The 26874-nt window shown below is 39.2% G+C and overlaps 2 protein-coding genes across 2 annotated transcripts; one reads left to right on the forward strand and one right to left on the reverse strand.

The window, feature by feature from the left end:
• Positions 1 to 406: 406 nt before the first annotated feature.
• Positions 407 to 19734, forward strand: tdrd7b (tudor domain containing 7 b; the record flags this gene model as incomplete). The annotated part of the gene is made up of 19 exons (XM_079257539.1): positions 407 to 613; positions 1098 to 1242; positions 3692 to 3899; positions 8560 to 8642; positions 10594 to 10802; positions 12316 to 12663; positions 12742 to 13043; positions 13118 to 13310; positions 14172 to 14283; positions 14393 to 14595; positions 14672 to 14806; positions 15791 to 15874; positions 16175 to 16309; positions 16451 to 16561; positions 16867 to 17015; positions 17194 to 17414; positions 17518 to 17701; positions 17818 to 17978; positions 19514 to 19734. 19 exons carry the CDS (start codon positions 407 to 409, stop codon positions 19732 to 19734), a joined length of 3411 nt encoding a protein of 1136 aa, XP_079113665.1.
• Positions 19735 to 21557: 1823 nt separating this feature from the next.
• On the reverse strand, positions 21558 to 25950 carry LOC306769247 (calcium-binding protein 2-like; the record flags this gene model as incomplete). Its single annotated transcript, XM_079257813.1, has 7 exons — positions 21558 to 21586; positions 22115 to 22262; positions 22364 to 22473; positions 22955 to 23098; positions 24850 to 24880; positions 25452 to 25599; positions 25895 to 25950. The coding sequence occupies 7 exons, from the start codon at positions 25948 to 25950 to the stop codon at positions 21558 to 21560; spliced, it is 666 nt and encodes a 221-aa protein (XP_079113939.1).
• Between the last annotated feature and the right edge of the window lie 924 nt (positions 25951 to 26874).

Below are 26874 nucleotides of genomic sequence, written 5' to 3' on the forward strand. Positions count from 1 at the left end.
CTTAACCTTTAAGCAGAACAGAAACAGGGCGAGTAAAAACTAGTGTTACCTTCGCTTGAAAAAGTGGTGTTGGTGAAGAAAAGCAATATGACACAGAAAACAATCTGGCAATTCTTAAAAATCCAGAAAAATGTTTGTCATTTCAGCTGTAGGTGCAGGAAGAATTTACACACACACACACACACACACACACACACACAGTAAATCTCCTCAGCTGTTTGTGAAAACCTGCCTAGCAAGTTGCCCACAGGTTTAGCTTCATCAGCCGACTGCTGCAAACATGACTGTGTTTGCCTCAACGCCAGCTCCCTGCCAGACTTTTATGTTCACTTCCAAAGGTTTACAAAGTAAAACTGAAATGCTTCATTGTTCATGGACATGCTTTTCTTTTTTTTCTTTTTAATAGATGGCTGACGTGGAGCTGGTGAGGAAGATGCTGCGGGCCATCCTGCATGCCAATAAAGGTGGAGTGTCGCTGTCACGTCTGCAGTCGGAGTACAAGGAGCTGGCTGGGGAGCACATACCACATAAACAGATGGGGCACAATCACCTGGATGCGCTGCTAGCCAGCATGCCCTCAGTGGTCCGCATGGAGCGCAATCGCTCTGGAGAGGTGTGTGTTACTGGAACAGGATCCATGCAGCATCAGACTTATTATTTTCTTTTTACTTTATTTATTCAAGGTGTTTGCTTTTGTGGTTCTGCTCAGTCAGTCAGTGCAAGTAGTAGAACAAATGAGCTTGTTCTGTTACAGTGGTGTCATAAACTTCCTTTAAAAACTTGACAGCAGGTTGGATATGAGAAGATTAGTACGGATGAAGATACTGTAAAATTACTTTTCTCTCTAAATCAACAGTTCAAACACCGCTAATACATTTGAATAAATGAAAAAGCTGTATCTGTATCCTTTATTAAGCGCAACACATTGATGAGATGCTCATAGTTATAGTGTGATAGCCATATAAGTGTCCATCCAATGGATGTCAGAACAGTGAAGGCATAAAATAGTCTTCTTTATTCGCAAGTGAGGGTGGTATACATCAGAATGCCTGCTGTTTCTACTGTTTCTAATGTTTTTACTGTTTTTCTGCTTTCAGGTGGTCTATTTTGCTTCTGGGGCCAATGAGACAGCACATTTAGCCAAGGTGGTAGCCCGTCAGCGAAGCTCTAAGAAGACAGGCCGACCCTACCTGGTCAACACTCAGATGAGAGTCAAACCAGCTGCCCCACTTGTCTTAAATGGTAAGATTTACACATCTAATGTGCTGTGTCCAATACAGGTGACAATTTGAAGAAAAAACTTTTATGAGTTGAAGACTTTGAGTCCAGGAGCTTTCACAAAAGTTCCTGGTCTGATTGTTTGTCCATTTAGCCTGAAGTGTATCCAGTTCTTATATCTGATCAGGTCCTTGTCTGCCCCTAAAGCTCAAAGTAAAAGGTTTTGGTATCTTTAAGGCATAGTAGAAACCCGTGGGCTGTTTCTTTGAATAACACACTTGATTTTTGGGATGATTTCGTCTGAAATTTGTGAACACACCAAAACATTTTACTTTGAGTTTTAATCATTACCTTCTTTAATGTGTTTTTATCACACCTAATTTTTCACAAAATTATTGACTCATTCAGCCAGCTGCTTAATTTCCTGATTATTTTGTACCACTTATTTAAACTTACTTGTGCTACAGTGCTGCTGACGCAGAAGTGGAGCCGGGCTCTAGTTCCTGTGTCAGTGCAGCATTAACAAATACTTTGTGTTTTGCAGCCTGACAGATTGTGGATGAATAACTGGCCTCTTTTTACTGCTGCCCTGTTCAGACTTACTGTTCTGTGAGGTACTAAGAATATCTTATGAACACACAAACACTAACAGACAGATACACAATTTGTATGGCTTCATAGGTGCATCAGGTGTTCAAAACCACAAACTACATACACTATTGATATGTATTATGACTTCATTTGTTCAATAACTTTTCACCCTACATGTTCAGACACAAATGTGTGCAAACAACTTTTTTTTGCTTTCCGTGCAGCACATGCACTGCTGCAAAGCAGTGATGCTGCAGAATATTGTGAGAGTCAGGGGTGGGAGGTGGCAGTGCTGTGAGGACAGAGTAAGAGGAGGGATTAGCTATGAGGCGTCTGAGGGAGAAGAAAGACGGAGGGATGGTCAAGTGGTAAGGAGGGAGGAAGTGGGCAAATGACATGAAAGGAGAGAGTCAGGAGAGAGAGAGAGAGAGGGGCTGCAATGTAGAGCCTGGATCAGATGAGACTCAGCTGAAGGCGAAGAGGAGCTGATTCACAAATCAACCTCTCCCCCACACTCTCATTCTCGCCTCACTGCCTGGCTTATTGGTATTCAGGCTGAGACAGACCAAGGAGTGTGTGTCCATGCCGGTGAGGTGATGTGGCGTCTGCTCTTGCTGTGTGTATGAGTGCTTGTTCATACCTTTAACTGCATGCTCGTGCCAGCTGAGGTTATGTTACACATGTGTTGATCGCTAGTGACAGTGATGAGATTGTCCATTTGTAATTTCTGAAGATGATGGTTGATTATTTTGATGTTGGCGATCAAAAAGGAGATTCAGTTCGAAGAAGAGTGGATGTGAAAGCATGAGAAAGTTCCAGAAAAAAGGGGGATTGAGAAACTGGGAAAGACTGTGTGAGGGAGTCAAAATAATGAGCTGAAGTGCTGATGTCATGCAATAGAAATGTGATGTCATACTAAGATTAAGTGATGCAACAGCATAGCAATGAGAAGCCTACTTAGTATTTAGTAAAAATGGCTTTTTTTTTTACTTTTGCTGGATGTTTAGTGACTATTATTTTCCAATAAATTTCCTATAAAACTACAATAATAATATAATATTCTTCCCCTGTTGAAGCCAGTATTGATGTAATATTTCTTAAGGATGTCATCTTACTTTAATTGCACTTTTTCTACAATATTATGAACTGATCCGTTCAGATTAATAAACCTCTCTACTTTCTTGTATTTATTAGCTATTTCTGCTGGATCCTGCAGAGGGTTGTGGGGAGTTTAAGCCTGTCATATTGGGGTGTGGTGGGGTACACTCTAATCTGGACATGCACACTCACTTTAGTCAATTTAGTCAATTTTGAAGCTTCAGTAAGCTAAAAATAAATATGTCCCAACACCAGAATCTGAAAGCTTCCTGCAAAAAGACCCAGCTAGCTAATGTGAAAACTACAGACCCTCTGGTTTGTAGATGGCAGAGCGAGTCACACATTTAAATCTTGTTTACATTATCTGTATACAGTTATGACTAATAGTGAATCTCTATCTGTTTTCCTTTTCTTTCTATATTAAAAAAGCACAGATGCTAGCTGTTTTTATGCTCATGCTAAGCTAGTTTCCTGCTTACCTATACACTGCAGCAGTGACATGCCTGTGGTATTTCTGTGCAAATCAATAAATCAATTCTCCGTCTGAAGAAAGCAAACAGATCTGTTTTCTCAGTTTTCACTACTCAATTATCACAGAATTCAGATGGGAAATTAAAATGACTCCGTATTATGTTGCTGAAGCTCGCTGACAGGTGCTGATTTCTCCAGATATTTGACAGACACACTGCATCAGCATTAGGTTTAGCTGAGTCAGATTGTGTGTTGTGTTGTGTCCTGTTTAGTTTAAATTTCTCTGATTTGATCCCTCGCTTTCTCTCCACAGCCAAACCTCAAACCTCTTTGAGGCAGCCAAAGCACAGAGGGCGAGGCGGAGGTAGGGGAGGAGGTGCTGGGCGTGGCGGCGGGCATGGAGACTTCAGACAGGTGAGAGACATGAGGGATGGCCAATCTGACGGCAAGGCTGGGGGTCATTCCAACAAGCTGTCCAATCAGAATACACCCACCAGGAAAGGGAACCAACCCGCAGACAAGTGAGTGAACAGACGGACACAAACATAAACAGATTTAGCTCAATCTGGAAGTATTTGGACTTTTTTATTCATTTATGTGTTTAAAGTGGAACTATTATGTGCATTTCAGGCTAATTTATTTTTATTTCTGAGCCCAGAAGGGCTGGGATTGATCGAGTTATTGTCACAAATCGCTTTATTTACTTCAGACCGACCCTCTCCGTAGGCTGTCAGATCAGCCTGCGGGCAAAACGAGTGGATTGAGACTCTTCCACATTAAGCCCCGCCTCCCGCCACTGCACTACATCGGGAGCGCGCACCGCACCTGCTTTCGCCGTCATTGTAACATCTCATAAACAGAAGGATTAGGCTAATATGATCTCAATAAAAAAAAAAAAAAAAAAAATACAATGTCAACACATAGCATACAGCCCTACATGTTGGAACCTGAATCAGACCCTGAAAACAGAAAGTGGAAAACAGCAACCCACAGCAACGAATGCAGCAGGATGTCTCTCTTTGGTAAACTCACCAGCCATCGTTGGAAATAACTTTATCCGACGTTTTCCACCCGCCTGATGTATTTGTACATGTCCTTGTTAACCAGTAGAAGGTAACCAATCACCGAACCTTATCCCCCGGGACGTCACAAGGATTTCCAAGTAGAAAAAAACTCCCGAAAACGACGCGTTTTTCGTCGCCACGGAAACCGAACAGAGAGCGTGCTGGAACTCAAACTCAAAGTCAAACATGCGTTTAGGTGATAAAAAACAGCTCCGTTTACATGTCTGATGAGGATTCAACACTGTAACACTGTAGAAAGCTCAGAAAACTCCAAATACCATAATAGCACCCCTTTAAATTTACCAGCTTTTTTTTCTATAATGAATCCCTGCTTAAAGTCAGGATTTCAGCCTCAATTTGAAAGGATTCACATCACAATTAGAATATAAGTTGAAGAGTTTCAGCTCTTTAACTTGTAGAACTCTGCATGGAGATGGCATTACAATAGGTTTTCTTCTTTGTGATCCTTTTCTGCAGCTGTCTTCAGTTCTTGTTTGTGGGTTTTTCTAACTTTAGTTTTGTCTTCAGGAAGAAATGTGACCTGTCCATCACAGTATTTTTAACCTTTTGCTTTCAAAAACTCTGAAATTGCTTTTGTATTTCTTGAGTTATGATGCGGTTGTACTGTGAGGCTTCGCAGTTCCATTCATTGAACTTTGCTGCATTTGTCTTAGGAAGAAAATTGTATATTTCTAGTAAACCAGTCTCAGTAGTGTTTGTGATATCCTCAAAAAAGTGCTGTTCTTGAGCCAATTAGACTTTTAAAGATCTTTTTATAGAAATGTCAAATGTAGACTTTCCATCAAGCCAGAACTTTTACCTGTTTAAACGATGAAGGGATTATAAAAGACAATCTCCTGAGAAAAAGAGGGTTGTTCATATTAAAAGGCTGTTTTCCATCTGGATGTGAATAGTCAGAAACATGTGAGTCTGTACATCATCTCATTGTCATAACCGTCATTGGAATATGTTGGATCAGCAGGCAAAATATGCAAAAGTTGCATGAATCTTAAAATACTTCCAGGCTTAACTGTGTATGAAAAGACTAATTTTTCTACACATCTCAGTACTGAAATGCTGTCTCTACATATTTATGGGATTTTATAATACAGGTGAAGGAGCTAAGTCTAAACGAAGCTACTGAGATATCTTGGCCGGAGAGTGGTTTGACGCGCTGCTTCGATGTGATTGACATCCACTCAGATTGATTAATATCAGGTTCATCCATCTTTATTCCATCTGCAATAATCTTGTGGCATTTACACGTCACACCCTGCGGTCAAAAACCGTTTGCCCTTCCGGGCCAAACATCTACCAAACCAGTGACGCGTTCCCCCTATATGCGTCACCTGCCCAGGTAACAATACAGCGCCCTCTAACAGTACCAATTAGAACGCAATTAAACAAACTTGCCCCTATAACGGGTATTTGTGGAAGTCTCCATTCGCCAGTCGGACTTCCACATTACTTTGGAAGTCCAGTTAGAGGAATGTGCAGGGGATTACTGCACTGTGGTCTGTGCAATGTGCCCAATACATGGCTATTCAACTCAGTCCCATGAGGGATGTAGCCCTGCAGCTCCAACATACCTGATTCAAATGAAATGGATCTAACCGCCTACAAGCAGGCATACACTAAAAACCTGCAGGGCTGTAGCCCTTATGGAACCAAGGTCAATGTAGTTTCTTCTAGTTTTACTTTCTTTCTGGTTGGTTTTTAGTGCTAAATGCCTGCCTGCTTCTGCACATTCAGCACTGGGTTGGTGATGCATTTTCTAGATTATTCGTGTTCGCTCTCTCTCTCTCTCTCTCTCTCTCTCTCTCTGTCTCCATCTGTCTTCATTAACTCTGTTTTTCCCTCTTTTAGCCTGTCATTGATCTAGAAAATCCCAAATCATTGCCATTTACTGCTCCTATCATTCACTACTGTCCAGTCAAGTCAGATTTATTCTTAAAGAAGTCAAACTTGTTAGACATCATCTGCTTACACGATTTAAACAATGAATCAAGATTTATTGAGCTGAATTAATTTACTGGTTCACCAGTTTCTATTCATCCAGCCGCTGCTCTGTGCCTCCATTCACTGCGAAAACAACTGACATCAGTTCTCCGTCTCTGTCACTATGTGCGTTCAGTGTGTCACTGGCCCTGTGCAGGACAAAGGGGCAGTGAGGTGAGCTTCCTGGTCTGTTGGCAGGGGACACGAGCCCAGCTCAGGGGGGACGTGAGCCCTCTTTAATCCCTCCTCTATTCTCTGGTAGATTAACTCTTCTAAACCGACACAGAGTGAATCAGCACATCTCTCTGTACCCAGCTAGAGCTTCCATCGGACAAGCCATCATCATTTGAGTTTGTGTGTGTGGTAAATTCTCCAACTAAAGCCGAGCAGCCGAGTTCAAGTTAAACTTTTTAGTTTCATTAACCGCTCTGAAAATGAACTGGAGTCTTGTTAATGTATTTACAGGAGAGTTTTTAAGACATTCAAGCAGATCTTACATCTAAGAGGTTGGGTTTGGCTGAACGTGAAGTCACTGTTTTGCTAGAACAGTTTGAATAATCAAAACAAGACATCCTTATTTAGCTTTAATTGTCCCAATGAACTGGTTAAATATGTTAAATAAAAGCCTTTTTATCCTGGAGTCAGATTTTTTTTTTCACATTTTACAAGATTACAGTTGTTGCATTTTCACTGCTTTCTTGAGTATTATGAAGTTTAAGCAAGTTATTATGCTAGCACAGTGCTGAGGCCTGACCAAGCAGGCATACAGCAACTGGTAATGTGCAGACATGAGTATTGACACCTCAGAGAAAAAGAGGAGATGAACTTCATTTGGAGTCACAGAAGTGATCATTATGTTATCACTGCTTTGTTTGCAGAGTCATCGCTCCCGCTGCCTGTTCATTCTCTAGTCCTCTTGACCACTGAAGCTGCCACAGCACTGTTTCTGCCATGATTGGCTGAATTTAAATGTTGTGTTTGCAAACCGTTATTGCATTACAACCTAAAAGTAGCAGATTTTATAACCTTGTGAGTCTGAAAATTAGGATTCTGAGGAAAAGAGGCAGAAGTAAGACAATATCTCTCAATGTTTCTCTTCTAGATGTCCACTGCGTATGTTTCGTTTATTTGTTCTTTTGTTTATTCCACCTCAAAGTTTGCTTCTGGTTAACATCTACTTTTTCTGCAGAGCCTATAGCAACAGAGGCTATACCACCACCCTCTGGTAATACTATGCAACTGAGGAGGTTTTCACACGGATGCTGTTTGGTCCACGTTAAATAAACCCCGGTCCGCTTTTAAGCTCAGTACAGTTTGTTGGAGTAGTATAAACACTCAGAAGGTCTGTAATCTAGTGCAGACCAAAGAGGCAAACTCTGGCTTGCTTGAAAGCCGGGGGTTTTGGGGACTTGCAAGTAAAATCTGGTGTGGTTTGCTGCCTCAATGATAGAAAGCAATGTAGAGCAGTGATTCCCAACCTGGGCTCACTGTACTCTCAAGTGGGTCCCCCAAAGAGCGCAGGGCCTTAGTGATTTAAATTATGACCATGTTCACACAGGACTGAGTTGAGAGTCCAGTTTTTTATCTTTTTGGTGTTTTGTTTACATAAAGCCAGTGTTTTGGGAGCTTTGCACTATTTTGTTAATGGGAGCGGTCTGAGAAATGCCATGGTGCGGATGAGTTGTCCTTATTTTGAAAAACAAAAAGTATATGTTGGTAATAACTCTGTAACTCATGGTGAGTTGTCTGTTTGGCACATGGGATACAAGAGAAAGACTCAGTTATGATATTATGTTGTAAAGTTATTGACGTTGAAATAATTCAGCTATGAAGATCTTTTAGATAATGTGGAAATCATAATAATTTAGCATGTTTCTAGAGATTAATATACATTGAAAACACACTTTGGATGTTGTGGTGTTTTATCATCATTCGTGTGCTTTCCCACATGTGATCCAGATCCATCAAATCTCATAACCTAATTTAGAGATTTTGTTTTTAGCTTTACACAGGGATGCTTTTCACAACAACTAATTTTACTTGTCTACAACATTTTCTTTTGTTTGTTTTTATCACCAGATCGCACACAAAGTGACCTGTTTCCTTCTCTTGTGTTCAGGCCAGACAGGAGGATGACCCTTCCATCCCGGTTTCAAAAGGAGGTGCATGCTCACCTTTCCAGAAACTCCCAACAGAGTGGTCGTAAGTAGGACAGCCTGACTCTTGTTTTTAACACCGAACTAAAAATACATTTTCTGCAGCTTTTTGTTATTCATATGAGCAGAAATATCAAGGACAAAGTAACTGCTAATATTTATAGCCTGATGTAAGAAACTCTGAAAATGATTTGATTCTTAACACTTAACAAAACTTTTGTTGTTTCCTTTGAGACAATAACTCCTTCTCAGCTGCTTCAGTATCTGAAGTTTATTAAACCCCCTCCTCTGAAAGTCTTCGCTTAAACAGCAATTCTTAACTTGAAAGGCTGAGGATGCCTTTACTTCCTGTTCTTGAAGAAGACCTTTAGTCTTTATAGCCGGGGGAAAGACACTGGCCTGTAATAAACTGCCCACATCTGATGAACATGTGCCGTAGGCCACCTCCACCTCAGTTATCTGCATTTTAGGCCCTTACAGACTGGACAAGTTTTGGTACTGACTGGTTAATTACACCACCAGTAAATATGAATAAATAATAAAAAGAGACTTGTTGACAAACAACGGAGTACCACAGTTTTGTTTAAGAAAACTTGTTTTGATCATTTGGATTTTAATTCACACAGTTTTGTACCCATATGTGTGCACATGCATTACATAAAGATTCAGCATCAGCTGATGATCCTATTTACTTCAGTGCAAGTATAAGCTTTGTGATCATTTTTACACTTGAAGTTTTAAAAGCTTTAAGTTAATGATTGGTTTCCTTTTTCCTTACCCAGTTAATCTAAACCTCCAGGCATGTTCAAGTTGGTCACAACTAAAATCCAGGGACAAGAATCAACTTTAGTTAAAAACATACGGTGCTGAGAACTTCTGTGTAAATTTGAAGTAAAATTTACAAAATAAAAAGAAAGAAGTGTTTTAAAAAAGTAGCTGTCACAAAGTGGTACTATTATTTGATTAACCAGAGAGGTTATGCAATTGAATCTAAGTCTGTCTTTAAAACTAATTCCAGCTGCAACAAGTTGTAACACATCAGTCCCAATATTACCTTTTTTTTTTTTTTGTAGTTTTTCAGTGTTATTCATACTTTTTAGAAGCATAATGTAGGTGAATTGGCTACTGGTAAATCACTTTGAGGCAGAAAGTAATGAAGATAAATCATTCTGTAGAGAGTTACATAACTATTTCTGAAGTCCTTAGACTCCACAATTCCACAATAATACATGACCTACAAATGAGGAAGACTTGGGACAGTAGTACTTTATCTCTGAAGGGTCCTACCTTAAAAAAAACTCCCCACAGGTGATTGCAACAGCTCATCCACGAAATCATAAAAAATCCAATGAAAACAGCCAAGGAGCCAGTGTTACTGACTCCTTAGTCCTAAAACCACTGTTTAATGACATTGTGGGGAAGTGGAGCCACCTAGTGTAATGTAAATTAAGGGTTAACTGAATTTTAACACAACACATAGCTGTGTAAAAGCTGAACTTTTTTAAAAACAAAAATAGTCCCATTATCTTTTAACAAAAATACCATCACATCTATGGCTCAACATGGCATTGGCAGTGCAATCCTGTGGGCGATGCTTCTGCAAAGCTTCTCATAGTTGAGAGGAAGCCTGAAATCTGCTGTTAGACACTCATATCCAGCTGTTGGAAAGGTTTGATTACAGATGTTGCTGCTAAAGGTTGTGAACAAGTGGCTATGCATTTCTTCAATAAATACAGTTATTTAAAAGTCAAGCTGCCTTTGATTGATGTGAAATTTGGTTGTAGACTCAAAGAAAAAAGAAAGCAGCAAGGAGTGTGATACCTTTTCACAGCACTGTGTCTTTATTGTAATTCCTCTAACCCCTGTGTTTTATCTCAGTAGAAATTCATTTTAAGGTTCATATGACTGCAAGCGTCAGGAAAAACAGCAATAACTGAGCAATTGTATATAATGTGTGCAATCTCTTCTTTTCCATTGTCTTTTTTTTGTCTTACCAGCACCAGTGAATCTAAATGACAGTTTTGGTTCAGGAAAAGGAAAACCTTACAACCCTCAGCAGGTCCAGAGTCGCATCAGGGAGATCTTGGGGAAGTACAGCAATGGCTTCTGGGTGTCTAAACTGCCTCAGATCTACCGAGAGCTTTATAAGCAGGATTTGCCCACTGAGGCCATCAAAGACCTGGAGACCTGGACTCACATCTGCACTGTATGTAGTCACCCTGATGCTCTGCCATGTTTTCATACAGGGGTTTAAATGTCAACATGTTTAATACAAAAACAGATATGTTAAAGGCTGCATGGCATACAATACAAGGCTCAAAATATCCACGTGCATGTGCAAGTATGTGTGTGTGAAACTGGAGCAGTGCATGTAATTTGTGATCACACATGCACCTGTGCAAGTTTCAAATATTTGGGCAGTAATCCAGTTTTCATGATGTGGGGTCTGCAACCCACCACACTGGGTATAAAATTAAACAAATGAGATTTAATTGAAGTGGAGATTTTTAGGTTTAAACATAGATAAAACCATAAATATGCTGATGCTAAAACAAAAAATAAAGAAGCTTTAGATCTTAGCAAATCATTTACGTTACTGACAATTACATGTCAATTTAAAGAGCTGAGTGTTAAAGAAAAGGTCTAACATTTAGGACCGAGTGGATGGTGAAATATTTAATCGTTTTGGTTTTGTTTTTTTTATACATTAACATTTAGCATAAGATTAAACTTAATGTTTGGTGACTTTGAACTGTGGCACTGCTATCAAATAAAACATTTAAAAATTTGTCCAGCACCTTTAACTTTCCAACCTTAAAACTCTGTGCTTCTGACTGGTTTTAATGGTACATTTACATTTATTATGCACTTTCCAGGAGCTTTCATTGCTCTGCAGTTTCTCTGAGCTGAGAAAACTGCACCTCACATTTTTTTCAGCCTAGAAAATCACGTTACAGCTACATTTTGTTATGCGGCAAATGGAAACAAACACATTGGCTGATTTAAGTGCACATAATGGCCAATTCAACAAAGAAACCCAGGTCAACATTGGACTGACTTTTACTGGCTGGAGAGAGTTCAGAGAAGAGACAGGATGCAGGAGAAATATCAATTTAGCCATTATTAAAGGCAGAGTGAAAATCTGCCAAAGTTTAGTCGTGCTGCTTTATAAGTTTCCAACAAAAATAATTCAGTCATTTGAGCTCTAGTTGTACTTTATGTTATGAGCTAATTGGCAAATATATCAGTGTTCTGTTTAAACAGTGATTCATTTACATTTCACTAACAAACCTCAGTAGGTGTCAAAACCAGTGCTCCAGATGTTTTTGGCTCTTTTTTTACCCAGATAAAAACCCATCCATCCATTTTCTTAACCGCTTATTCCATGTCAGGGTTACAGGAAGCTGGACAGATAAAATATGTTGATCACAGTTACTGGTAATCCTTCTGTTTCAGGTTTCTGGGGGATTTGTAGGATGCTTGTGTAATTTTTTATCATATAACCAGGCCTGTCACACCTGCACCAATCCATCACTACAGTGTTATTTTTATTCTCATTTCATTTTAATAACTAAGCGTATTAGCCTATTCCTCAGGGCTTGAAGCTATAATATTAATCACATGTGTTAAATTCTGAGACTGTATTGTATATTAATGAATAACTTGTTCATTAACACCAGTAAAAGTGGAAATAAGCCTGTTCCATTTCTTTCTTCCAGGTAGAGAAAACCTGCGGCAGCAACCCATCTGAGCTGCTTCTCTACCCTGCCAAGGAACAGAGCATCACACCCTCCCCCTCACCCACTCCTAACTCCAGCTCTGCCCAGACCTCCAACACCTCCAAAGACAAACCTTTCCAACCCCCTGCTCAACAAAGACCCCCCAGCGCTAACTCTGGCTCTCGATCTCCTCAGTCTCTACCATCATCCTCTCCATCACCCAGCCCTCCATCCTCCCCTGCAACCCTTAGTCCTGATCTGAAGCAGAAACTTGAGGAGCTACTGGTGAAGTACTCCAATGGTCTGTGGGCCCACGCACTTCCCAAACTCTTCCAGGACACCTACAAAGTCAGTAAAGCTTTGATGAGCTATCATCCACATGTCAGGTGCACTTAATGATATTATATCATTCTACCTATTTACAAGACTAAACTGCCTGGACATGTCCTGGAGAACCTTGACCTCCTCTCTGACATCTGCACCATCGACTACCCGATGCGCGACAACCCAAAGAGGGCCATCCTGTACAGACGAAGCAGCACTGAAGGTGGAGAGGATGAGAACTGTAACAGGAGGAGCTCCTTGACCAGTGAGGAGGACCTGAAGATGAGGAAGGAGCTGGGGAGAAAGCTCAGCAACAAGGCTGTACCTCCTCTGCAGATCCCCAAGGAAGAGTACCCCTCTGTGCTAGTTGTGGAGGCCACCAACACCAATGGAGTTATACTCAGGTAAGAGAGAACAGTATAGGTGAATAATGTTTAGGGTAGATAGAAACTCTGATATTCTGCTTCTCCTCCATCAGGTACATTGGTGAGGGTTACTCCCAGGCGCAGGAGTCCATGGAGGACGAGATGAGAGAGTTTTATGGCTTGAACCAAAGCAGCCCGACTCCTCTGTCGTCTCCTTCTTCAGGCCAGCTTGTTGCCGTCAGTGCTGAGGAGGAGGAGGAGATTCTGAGAGCACAAGTCTGCGAGGTTATGACTGATAAAGTCAAGGTGAGAACTTGTGAAGAGCGAATGATCAAAGATGAGGGATGAGAAATGAGACTTGTATCAGTTACAACATACTGATACAGACATTAATCTGGATTTTAAAAGAAAAAACAGCCACTCTGTTGATCACACACATATGATAATGTCATAATCAGGTCTTGACTGATAAGATCAAAACATTATTAAATGCAGATTCATTTTTTATATTTTCAAACAAATAAGAATTAGATTGAGAGCATCACATATTATTTCAGTTTTCTCTTGATGTTAAATTCAATTCAATACAACTTTATTTGTATAGCTCCATTTCACAACAATGTTGTCACAGGGCACTTTACATACACAAATCAACTTACACATCATTTCGAGCCAATAATAATCATATCCTATAATAGAAACCAACTGATTGCATCGAGTCATGACTTCGATCCAATCCCCCATGCTGAGCATGCACGCGGCGACAGTGGGAAGGAAAAAACTCCCCTTTAACAGGAAGAAAACCTCCAGCAGAACCCGGCTCAGGCAGGGCAGCCATCTGCCTCGACTGGTTGGGGTGGAGAGGACAGGAAAGACAGATCAACATGTACAACTGGACTTATTCAGGAAGACCTGTGGAAAAACAGGAGAAATAAGTTAGAGACGGCAATATTGGCATATATTTATACATTAATATATTAGAGAAGTAGAGCGAGGTACCTCTCAGTGCATCAAATTAAATCCTTCTTTTATAACATTGTAATATCATTTATTGTGTTGTAATATTGATAGACCGATGAATAACATGCAGAATTACTGTGTTACAGTAACTTCAGGTATTGTGACTCGTAACTGCATTGCCTGTGATATTTACTTTTGTCTTTCCAGGTATACTATGTGGATCATGGTTTCACAGAGGTGATCAGCAAAACCAAAGTGTTTGAGCTGCATGAGAAGTTTTTCAAGCTACCTTTCCAGGCAACCAAGTGTAAACTAGCAGGTGAGTCGTCATCATCGGAGCGATCCAGAACAGACGGGTAATGTGGAAGAGAAATGTGCTGGGATTGTAAACATGTTTCGCCAGTGTTCATGTTCCTGTTCCTGTGCAGGCTTGGAGCCGTTCTGTCAGGAGCCCACAGTGCTGAAGAAGTTTGAGACGATGGCAAGTGGAAGGATCCTTCTTGCTGAGATCTTACAAAGAGCCGAGACCCCTCTTGTGGTCCTGTATGATACATCTCAGGATGACGACGTGAATATCAATGCTGCCTGTATGAAAGCCTTGCAGGACAAGACATTAGCAAGTACATTGCAGGTACGTAAGAGAGCTTGTGTTTGTGTTCATGCAGCTGGGTGAATATGAAGGAAACTAAACTCTTATATGTTGTTAGGTGAACAGTGCCTATATGAACGTGACCGTCAGCAGTGTTTGCTCAGACGGGACTGTCTACTGTCAGCTCCCCTCAAGAGGACTTGTGAAGATGACTGAGATACTGAAGAATATAGAGACATACTTCCACTCACAGGTAAACATGTTTCATGCAGTGTTAAATGGTCTTTGCCGTCTTATTCAGAGGTTTCACAAGAAGATCATGGAAAACATTTTAGCTTTTATCATGTCTAATAATCAAATTCATTATAGATCAGCTAGTAAGCAGCTAAGAAGATACCTTGTCCTTAGTGGTGTGTAGTAAAATAAATAATTTAAAGGGTTGTTTTTAGTTGATTTTTTTAGTTTTTTTTTTAGTTGATTTTATATGGATTAATTTTATATATGTTTTTTTATATATTTTTTTTATTTTTTTTATTTTATATATGTTTTTTTTATTTTATATATGTTTAATTAATGACAAATGACAAAAAGCGCTTTTTCTTTTACTGGTAGGCAAACATTTAAGAAGAGTCTTTGTCATTACTTAAACTTGTAATTTAATAACACATCAAATATGGACAGACTGGAACCTACATGTTTAAAAAACTATCTAATTATGATTGTAGTTATTTTTTTAGTTAATTTATTTTGAAAATATTGAAAATCTTACATACTCCACCTTTAAGACAGACAATAATTTGTTATTTTATTTCCTTTGTTATGTGATACTTTGGATTTTTGTTGTTGTTGTTGTTTGATATTTTTTATTGGAGATGCACCAAATACATAATTACCACAGGTCACATACATATATGATGATTTAACACAAGGTAATTAAATAAGACTGAGCCAGGAAACACTTCTATAAAAACTATATGAAATACAGTAAGCCATAAAAACTTAGACTTTTCCATCCCACAAGGTTTCCATAACTCACAGATATTAAGTACATGAGTACAATAAAATATACCACGTATATGTCAGAAGACAAAATAAATAGACATTAAAATAAAACAATGAAATTAGGTAAAAATAAAGTAAAAACAATATAAATAACAAGGCTATTATCACATCAAATGAAAATGTTCAAGTACTGTGTATAGTTTTGTAGCATGTTTCATGATCTACTACGTTCCAGGTCACATCGGAGTTCCTGGTATCCACACCCTTTTGTGGAAAGGGATGTTTGGCTCGCTATAAAGGCAAATGGTCCCGTGTGGAGGTAAGACAGATTTGCTCCCTGCTGGACTGTGAATTGTTAAACTTGTCAACCTGACAAAAAGAATAAAGCCAAAAGGTGACCGCTAGAGATCCCTCTTTAAACTTTACATCAAAGAGTCATAATAAACTAAACAAACATCCCAAATGAATGAGCATCACCATCAAGTCTATGGATTAGATTAAGTAAGTAGACAAACTACAGAATGTATTACCTGTAAGGAAAAATAATAGCAGTGAGTTTTGTTTTCTGTTGCGTTCGTGTTGACATTCCTGATTCCTTAAACCAGTAAGTGATTTACAGATCACCAACCTGCATGGCAGCAGAGTGCTGGACATCCTCTTCATCGATGTAGGTGTCCAGGCTTCTGTAGAGGTGTTTGAACTGAGAGAGATCCCACTTCCGTTCCTCCGTGACCTCATGGCTATCCCCCCACAGGTCAGCATCTAATACTTTACAGGACAGGCAATGAGAAGTAGTCAAGGAAAGCAAAAATATTCTCTCATCTTGTTATTGGTTAGTCTCGTATTGCACTGTTTCTATAAAAAGAAAAGTGACTCCCCTGCAACTTGTGTTCAGGCTGTGAAGTGCTGTCTAGCAGACCTTGCTGTCAGCGTTGGATCTTGGACTCCTGATGCTGTGCAGTGGCTGCGAGAGAAAGTGCTCAACACCACCGACTGTAGTATGAAGGTATGGCTTTAACATGGTTTTCATTTCCTCTTAAAACTGGTTTGCTAACATCCTAACAATGTCTAGATTTAGAATATGATGATGATTTGTTAAAGAAGCACTCAGATTACACCTCATTGGTTTGGCAAGTTAACTTTTGGATCCTTAAATGTGTTCATTTGAAAAGCATAAACATTTCTAGTCTAACTTTCCCGCTACCACCATAACCACTCGTCTTTTTTCTTTCTTTTTTTTTTAACTTCTTGCACTTTTTTGCATCTTTACACTATTTCTTTTTCTTCGTAATGTTCCTCCACACTTCCAAGGTCGCCAAGGTAGATGAAGTGAGGCGCTGCACTTACATCTATTTGTTCACTGATAAGAACTTCCATGACCCAGTCCGCAGCCTAAACCATCAGATGGCCCAGTCTGACCTGTTCAAACAGCAGCCAGATGTCTTCCTGACGAGCCACAGGTTTCTGCAGCTTTATTTTTGGTTTAGTGTGTGTGTATGTGCGTGTGTGTGTGGCTTACATAGAGTGGAAAGTCCTCGTCAAAGCATTCATAATATCAGTTACTCTCAGACATAAAGCAGTCATTTGAAAGAAAAAAAAACTACATAAATAACGTCTAATGAATGTAATTCTTTACAGTCCAACCAAGATTTCAACAGATAAGACCTCCAGCACCAGTGACTCCACTAATGGAAGTCCAGCATCAGCTTCTGTTCCAGTCAAACCTCATCCAAGGAGGCCTTTGGCAGGACCCAAAGGAGGAGGGGGAGGCAGTACAACCACCACCAGCCCATCAGAATCACCTTCATCCCCTTCATCCTCTCTCCAGCTGCCACCTCTACTTGAGCTGCCACCATTAGGTAACAAGGGGAAAAAAAATAATTTTCACACACTGCTGTTGTGTATACAAGGATGCTTTACTGCTCTTTACTCTAAATGATAAAGTTTTTCTTTTGCTTTCAGGAAACAACATTGATGTCTATGTATCGGTGGCGTGTCATCCAGGTCACTTTGTTCTACAGCCCTGGAAGGATATGTATAAACTGGTGGTGTTGATGGGAGAGATGATACTCTACTACAATAAAACCGAGGAGAAACCACTAAACATAGAGAAGAATCAGATATATGCTGCTAAAGTGGAGAACAAGTGAGTTAAATAGTCATGTGAGTTTCTGTCGTAAACTAAAGATGACTGGTTTGGAAAATCTTGTTAACGCTGTTCTCTGTCTTAATGCATCTATTTTTTCTCTGTATACTCTGAAGCTGGCATCGTGTGTTAGTGAAGGGAGTCCTGACCAACGGCTTGGTGTCTGTGTACGAGTTGGACTACGGTAAACATGAACTGGTCAGCTGCAGCCAGCTCAGACCTCTGATCAAGGAGTTCAGACAGCTGCCTTTCCAAGGAATCACTGCTCAGCTGGCTGGTGAGTAGACTGGAGCTTCACTGGGAGCCAGAGGACAGTCCGATGGCTGTTCAGTTATAGTTTATCTGCTATACTAATGTACATATGTTAATGAGGAGTATAAAGTCGCAATAGTACTGTTGGATGTAACAAACTTCTCTGGCTCCAATCTACTAAGTTATTTAATTCTTTACACAAGTAGTTATGGTTTTAGTAGCTAGATTCACTTCTGATAAGCAGATATCGAAGCATGCTTCATTCATCAGTGGTTGTCCTTGTAAAGAAAACCCCTCCAGTTGTTTAATAAGATTCAGTCATGAAAAAATGGAAAGTATACCCTTTTAAGTTCTACATTTTTCATTTTGCTGTAAATGAAAAAAAAAATCTCTTCCTTACTTAAATGAACTCATTATTTATTCAACAAATGTATAAAGCATCTCTTTTTGTGCAAACACAGTACATCAGTAGAAACACATGACAATCATTTGTGTTGGTTGTTTGATGATTTAAATTTTTTTTTCCAGCCACAAGATCTTGCATTCGCTGAGCTGACCATTAATTCCTCCAAATACCAAAGTATTGCCAGGAAGAAAGGCGTCGATCGTTATGACTCCTATTACTAAATAAGAACAATATCCCCCAATCAAACCAGCCAACTTACAGCACAGTCGTTAAAAGGAAAAATTCCACATGTTGCAGTGATGCTAAGTGCAGACCTTACCAAAGCTGTGCACATGCAAATTCCTCAATGAATCAAAGCAATATAATGACAAATGAGCCAGTTTTCCTCCAGAATTGTGTGAGACAGATAACGTCACACAGGAAAAAATAGTGCAAAAATCTGTTGGACAAGCTAACAGATTTTTCTCGCACTGCCTGTGTGTGTTTTTTTTTTGTTTTCTGTGACATAAATGATATGGAGTTTGTATATACCTGATTTTCAGACTTTGAAAGGAACAAATTATTATAACACTTGAACACAGAACACCTAAGAATTGAAGGAAAATACTTTTTTTCACAAGACTTCACATACTTTTTTCTAAACAGATTTCTAAACAAGTTTCTCTCCAGCTTTAACGTCTTGTCTAAATATGATTACTTCAATATAGCAACATACACACACCAAAGTTAAGATTACAAAACAGCACATCAGTGGTGACTACCCATGTTTAGTTCCTGTGTATTCTTGACAAATCATGATCACAAGAACCCAACTTTCCAAGCTGTCAGTCTGTGGCCAATATTTAGACCATTCAGCATTATACACATGATGCTACAGGTGAGCTGGAGCTGTGATGACACTGTCAAAAACGATGGCTCCTATTTCCATCAGGGTTCTACTTGTTTTGGGTTACGGGTCTAATTTCACTCATGACTTTGATACAGATGTTTCATCCAGCTGCATTATTCAGTTTTTAAGGTGTTGTCCTCTAACAATGCTTAGGTCTTTATGGTCTAAAACATGCAGTAACACATTATTCTGTAAGAGCCACGTTTTTATTACGAAGCTGGAATAAAAACAGCTCATTGGTGACTGATTCTCCTCCACCCCACAGGAGTCAAGCCGAGGCAGTGGTCAGAAGAGGCCTCCATTGTTTTTAGGAACCACGTGGAGAAAAAACCTCTTGTGGCCCAGCTGGAGACTCTGCAGGACGCCACTAACCCGTGGGACAGGAAGTTGACAGTCTTCCTGGTTGACACTTCACAGGAAGAAAGAGACATCTGGGTGCATGATATCATGGCCGAGTTTGCAGATGAGCTTAGCAACGAGCTGTAGACAAAAGCGGGACGTTCAGAACGGTCACTAGCCAATCAGCTGTCCCGGTGATCACTGAAGACATGGAGTTGTGGATAAATACCAGCCTATCTGTTTTATCCATCTTCTGTACCATTTAGTGGAACTTTAAGAAGAAAAAAAGGGGGAAACAATATGAAATAAGTTTAAGAAAAGAGAAATTAGGAGGATAGCATGTAGAGTTGACATGATAGACATAAGCTGAGGGCGTAGAAGCCGTTGTTGTGTTGTGGGTTGTACATGGCAGGATGTGGTGATGTTTTTAGTTAATGCAGTGATCATTTGGCAAAATACCCATCTATAATGTTGAGGTTAAGCTCTTACTTGCTCCAGAATACATAAAATAGTAAAAGGAACAGTTGAAAATGAACTTGATACCCTCACAACGCGATGGAAATAATGCAGCATGTTTCCTTAAACCATTTGATGCAGACTTTAATTCCAACCAGAAGCCTAAAGTACTCCTTGTGCATCCTTTTTTTAATGTGCACCAGTGAGAGCGTGTGAGTGCTCTTAGCCCTGCAAATGTGAGCAATATGCATTCTCAGATACTAGCAGTACATACATGATATTCACTTGTTTACAAAGTTTGCTTTTGGATGGAATTTCTCAGTGTAATAAAGTTTACAAAAGTTAGAGCAACAATTCGCTGGAAGAAGCGAAACAGTCGGGTGGATGAGAGAAGAGGCAGAAGATGCTGACGTTAATAGATTCTGGTGGGAACTTGAGCAAACTTTCACTACTTTTCAGTCAGAAATTGTTCTTGTTTATCCAAACTTCAGTCGCTTTAAGCAGTGGATCTTAGCTCTACCCGCACAATAAACACTGTGGGATTTTCCATTTCATCAAGAGATTGAATTGGGGGTTAAAATGCATCAAAGTTAAGATTGGGACCAGCTATGAGCAAAATAATGTGATTTTTTTTTTATGTTACTGAGGAACAATAATCTTAAACCAGTGAAACTGCATGTATTTTAACCCAGTGACGTGGGTGCCTCATGCATCTTTTCTGTGAAACGCTGATTTCCCGTTTACTTCTAAGGAAATTTAATTGTTTCTTGCCTGACAAAGAGACAACTGTAAGTTCAGCAGATTACTTATGCTGCATGTTGCACATCTCTCTGAAAAAAATATATATGATGGTGGTATTATATCACAGTTTCAGTTACCAGTTGTGTTAAGATTGTAGTTGAGCTCTGCTTATAGCTGGTGTCGGCGCCACCATCAAATGTTAGCCTGATTTGGGGATTTTATTCTGAAATACGACTTTTCCTGACACACAGTGATTGCATCTCCAGACCTGACATTGCTGTTAACAGCTGACATTTTATTTATATTTTTATTCTCTAGATGAAGACACTCTCATTTCCATATTGTTTAACGATGAGCTGCGTAAAATAAAACATGATTTTGAAATAAAGTCTGTTTAAGTGCTTGACATGATCTGCCCATCTTGTTGTGTCGTTACAGTAAAACACTCAACAGGTTTTCATTTCTTTATTAAAATAGCAAAATATCTTATTTACATAATAAATCAACAGCAAAAAGCCCGCAAATCAGCCAAAACAAAACATTCACTATGCGCCTCATTGATGCCGTACGATTCAAAGTTAAAAGTAAATTATTCACAATTAAATGGTCAGTCACAGTCAAACATACATTACAAACTTTGTAAGTTGTAATAATGTAATGGCATCTGTGTTGGATTTGTCTGAGACCTTTAAGTCTAAAGCTGAGAACAGTTTGATGATCGGCCCACCGAGGAGATGGAAGTACGTCTTCCTCCATGTTGCTGCTTTCTGCTGTCAGATAATGGACAGCATCATCACAAACTCTGAGAATGGAGAGGAATAGAACAAAACATTAGCTTGAGTCAGTTCTGAGTTTATCTGAAAACTGGAGGAGCGAAGGAGTTGTGTTGAGTAAAGCTTGCTTTAGTGTCATTTATCTGTATGTAATATCATGTATGAATCATTTAAGTTTAATTCTAGCAGCTTTCATACAGTTAAAGTGGCCAACAAACTATTGTCAAAAGCAGGAAGTGTGTTTTTGTGCCAAATATAAAAAAGGTTTAAAAACCGGTTTTATTATCATTAAGTCAAACATTAAACAAACATGAACGTTTATTAAAAAAAAAACGTTGTAAATAGTACAAAGTTAGATGTTAATATCAAGTTGGTTGGATCAGTCTCATCAGAACAAACGGCAACATAAAACCATGTCATCTGCATTGATTTGGAAAAAGATGCCATATCTCCCAATCACACAAATAAGCCATGTAAGTCAGACACTATGGAAACACTGAAGCAACCAGACTTCTAAAGTTGCTAGCAAGTAAATGTGCTGCTGTCCAAACTCCAACCTTCAAAGTCAATGTTGCCATCAGCATTGATGTCCAGCTCCTTTAACATCTCCTCCAGTTCTCCCTTCTTCAGCTTCTCTCCCAACATAGTCTTGACTGCCTCCTTTAGCTCCTCCTGGGTGATCTTTCCATCTCCATCCAGGTCAAACTTTGATAAATTGAGAAGGTAAATCGTATCTATCTATCCATCTATCCATCCATCCGTGTGTGCATAAAAACTACCATTTTATTATTTAATTGTTAACTAACCTGTACAAAAGCAGACTGGAGCTCTTTAATTCCCAGCATATTAACGGTCTCTCCCATCATCCTGGGTCCCATTAGTTCAACGAAGTCATCGAAGTCCATTAATCCACCCACTGTGGAGACAGAAGAAGCTTACTTCCAAGAAACAGCCAAATAAATGCACAAATCATTTTTGATCTTGGTCAAACTAGAGTTAAAATGTGTTTTGTTTTCTTCTGTCAATATATAGTATTTTTATTATTTAATTTGATTTAATTTATTATATGAAGTGACCATGAAACAGCTACTTGAGTACTAGTTGGAACGAAGAAGAAACTATTGTGGCCCAGTTTGCTCTGATTGGTCAGCTATAATGGTTTGATGTGGCTCCGCCCACACTTTTTAATCACCTCTGTTAAAATTCATCCAATTTTTTTCTAAAATTGTACACAGCTCTGAGAACAGGATGAATTATCAACAGTTTCAATACTTTCACATGAAAGATAAGATGAACTACCATTAAGAAAACAACTAAACAGATGAAAGAACACCAGGGTTTCATCATCACACCCAAACGGAAAATGAAATAATTAAATCTGTTCTTGTCACACTTACTTCTCATCTTGATCTGCTGTACTATCTCCAGCAGCTCCATTTCGGTGGGCATGTATCCCATCGTCCTCATGCATTCAGCCACATCCTTGTAGTTCAGGTATCCATCCTGGTCATAGTCAAACTCCTTGAAAGCTTCTTGCAACTCTGTGAAGGTGGTCAAAAGGTCACAAAGAGATTACTACTGGACAGGAAAAACGTCATAAACACACTTTTCTAATCTCTCTCCTGGAATCGTTCCCTTATTCCTGGAAAATGTTGATTTTAAACTTTTTTATTTACAATAAACCACAGACTACTGATAACTGGAATGTTAATTTTAATATAAAGAATTAATATTATTTCTTGAGCCACTCCTGAGTTTTTTAATATTTCAATTTAACACATTTTTTCTTCCCTATGCGTCCAACTGTCTTAAAGTAGTAAATAGTTCTTCTGGCTTTCCAAATGTTTTTTTTCTTGGACATTGTTTAAATTTTTATTTGCCCCCCAAATCCAGTAGTTTGACCAAAGCTTTATTAAATGGGTTTGTTTAGCCATTTAATGCTTTAAATCTACTAAAAATTTCTATCTTTGGGTACTTGTAACTTGTTAGTTCCTATTTCACAGTTGCCAAAAATAACTATTTGACCACTAAACAGTCGTTTGCACCAACAAGCTGATACCAAACGGATTACTAGCTAAAAACTCACCATATCTCAGTAGAGCATGTTTTTAAAGGAAAGTATGTAAATAAATGTAAATGTAAATGTAAATAAACGTCAGAAAAACAGGAAAAAAAAAATCTAACAGAAACTCGAAGATATATTGGACCCTCCAGCTGATCTGTCTACACATGTAAGTGGTTTCCATGGAAACATGACTGGCAAGAAGTTTTCCTTTAGAAAGAAAGATGTACAGAAAAGTCTGCGTTAAACCAAATTACATGAACTGGGCTGAAAATCCATGGCAACAGGTTTTATGGAGTGATGAATTATTCCCAGAGCACAGACCTCAACATCATTTAGGCAATGTGCTTCTACTAAATGCTTTACATCAGTGTTTCTTAACCCTGGTCTTCAGGGCCCATTGCTATATACAAGCACGTGTTATAGGTAGCCCTACTTTAAAACATCCGACTCAAATCAATGGCTTGTTATCCGGTTTTCATAGAACTTGGCAAGCAATTAATCTACATCAGGTATCCTGGAGTTGATAACTAAACTAACTAAAACATGTACGGCAGTGGACCCCGAGGACCACAGTTAAGAAACACTGCTTTACATAAAACATTAAACATGAAGATGTAGGGACATCGTCCTGCGATGGACTGGCGAGGTGTCCAGGGTGTACCCTGCCTTTCACCCAGAGACTGCTGGGAGACGCTCTAGCTTCCCCTAATCGAACTAAGCAGTTAGGATAATGAATGAATGAATGTAGGGACATCTTGAGAGCAGATGGAATAAAAAAAAGTCAGCTATCATCCAAAGGAGAGCTTTGGAAAGCCCTCTAAGAAGCCTGAAGGACTATTCCTGAAGACAACATAAAGGAACGATGTGATGAACAATACAGAAGGCCATCCCACTGCCTTACATTCTTTATTTCTATGTATATCTGTTTGCAAATTTTCCAAATTTTTCCTTTCATGTTTACTTGGTGGCTTTCAGAGGTGGCAATTCCTGGTCCAGAAAGTAAAAGTCCTGTCCGGCAGCTGTTCCGACCAGTTGCCAAACCAGCTGAATTTAATGAGCAGAGTTTATTTGTAAACAAGCCTGTTAGTGAAAACACCTGTTCTAAATGTACAGGTAGATCCAAAAACATGGCAGGACTTTTACTTTCTGGACCAGGAATTGCCACCTCTGATGGCTTTAGGCTTTTGCATAGTATAGTAGCTGTAAAGATGTGACATTGAGACTCACCATCTAGTTCAACCTGAGCCAATTCTCTCTCCTACAGAAATGGAAATAAAACACATATTAATATAGAAAATGTGATTTATACATCAAGGCATCATCAATTATGTTTAATCATATGTCTAATGCTTAGAATTGAATACCTTTATTTCCTATGTGACTGCCTGAGGTAACAGTATATTTATGTAAATTCTGGCAAGAGGAATGAAAAATGGTCTTGCAGTGGTCTTCACCTGGATGAACTTAATGAAATGTGACATTAAGCCTCAACGGCTGAGCCACTAATGCTGCAGACATGCTGGACTTAGTTCTAGCTGCTCTAGAGAGCTCAGAAACAAGCCTGTATGTCACTACCCTGCTTGACTAGCCTGCTCTTTGACATTATGAGCACTTTTAGTGACCATCAACTGTACTCTCGCTTAACTGTAAACATTTTGACATGAAACCTGATAAGGAAATGCTTGACAGCAGCTTATAAAATCCAGTGAAATTTACTAACCATCTTCAGATTTGGCAAGAGAAAATAATTAGCCTAACAATGGAAAAAGGATTTAGCCTTTAATAGACAGACTTAGGCAGGTTTAGATGAAATGTCCCATGCTACTTACAGCCCCAAAAACACTGTTGAGCACTGAGTTGTAGACTTTGTCCATGTTCTCTGCACTCTTCTTGGACTTCTTTGTTTTCTTTGGTGTTTCAGAGACGGATCCTGATGGGGAGTTTGTAGCTGAGGCAGATTTATTTTGTCCATCTTTGCTAAAATATGGAGGGAACAAAAAAACAAGCTGTAAAGCATAGTTCATATTCTGATTACTAAAAAGTACAAAGGAAAAATAAGCATAGGGGTACTTTGTTGTAAGTATGGAGGTACTCAATCAGGAAAAATGCACCATCTTTTCTTTTGGATCAAGGAGTAGTGGTCATCTAACCATCTATGACCCACAACACTACAGTCAAACAGCCCCGTGTCTAATAAGGGGGTGCCTTTGTCCTCCTTTTAGGCGACAAGATGTAAGGAAGGGACTGGGGTTTAGCCTGAACAAACATGTACCTGGCAGTTGAATCAACAGAAGATGTAGAGGTGGTCCTCTCTCCTGCCTTGGACATACTGGGGGTGAATAGAAACTTATCATACATACACCTAAAATAACTCCTAAATGCCTACATATTGCAAAAAGATTTGAATATGATCATAGATTTCCAACTTCCAGTCTTTAGTTTGCTTACCTTACTGACTCTCTATTCTAAATGCTGAGAAAACAAGTGGAGGCTGAGCAGCCCTGTCCTCCTGGTCCTGCCTCGCTTGTGTTGCTTCCGACTATCCCATCAGTTTGGCTTTCCTTCTCCTTCTTGACCTCCGGTCATCAGGGAGGCTTAACAGGTGATTACCTGGCCTTTACGTGCAGCTAACAATCAGAAAGCAAAACGTGGAACAGCAGTGTGACTGAACTGACCTCTAAGAGACTTGACTGCTCCTGATTAAAACTCCATCTTTTTCATTTTAAAAAAAATCCTCACTGGTCCTGCAGTGACACTGTGACCTATAGTTGCCCTTTTTTATTCATATTTTAATCAGCTGTTATTTATCGTTTTCTTTTTTCTATAAAACACGTTTGAGTTTTTATTCTTGGTACAAGAAACGTTTATTTATCTTTTGATAGAAAGCTGACAGAATTTCATTTATCTATATTCAATGGACATTTTGGTGCAATATGTTGGAAAAAAAATGCTTTTATTTCCATGTACGTATGCTTTCTTTCTACGCAGGTGCACGCGTAGTTACGTAATTGCACCCTCCGCGTGCGTCCAGTTTAAGACTTTCTGGAGCAGGCCTAATACCCACAATACAAATTATATTTTTTATTTATTTATTCATTTGTTTTATTTGTTCTATTGACTAAATAATGGCGTGCATCTTCCTCCACTGAGGGTGAGTTTGCCCCAAGGAAAATAAGTGTTGTTAGGGTAAAGAAAACACATTATTCAAGCTTGTGTTTTTCCTAGTTGGCTTATAAACAGCTGGTTGCCATT

This window comes from Telmatherina bonti, assembly GCF_933228915.1.
Source record: "Telmatherina bonti genome assembly, chromosome: 18".
Classification (NCBI taxonomy): Eukaryota; Metazoa; Chordata; class Actinopteri; order Atheriniformes; family Telmatherinidae; genus Telmatherina; species Telmatherina bonti.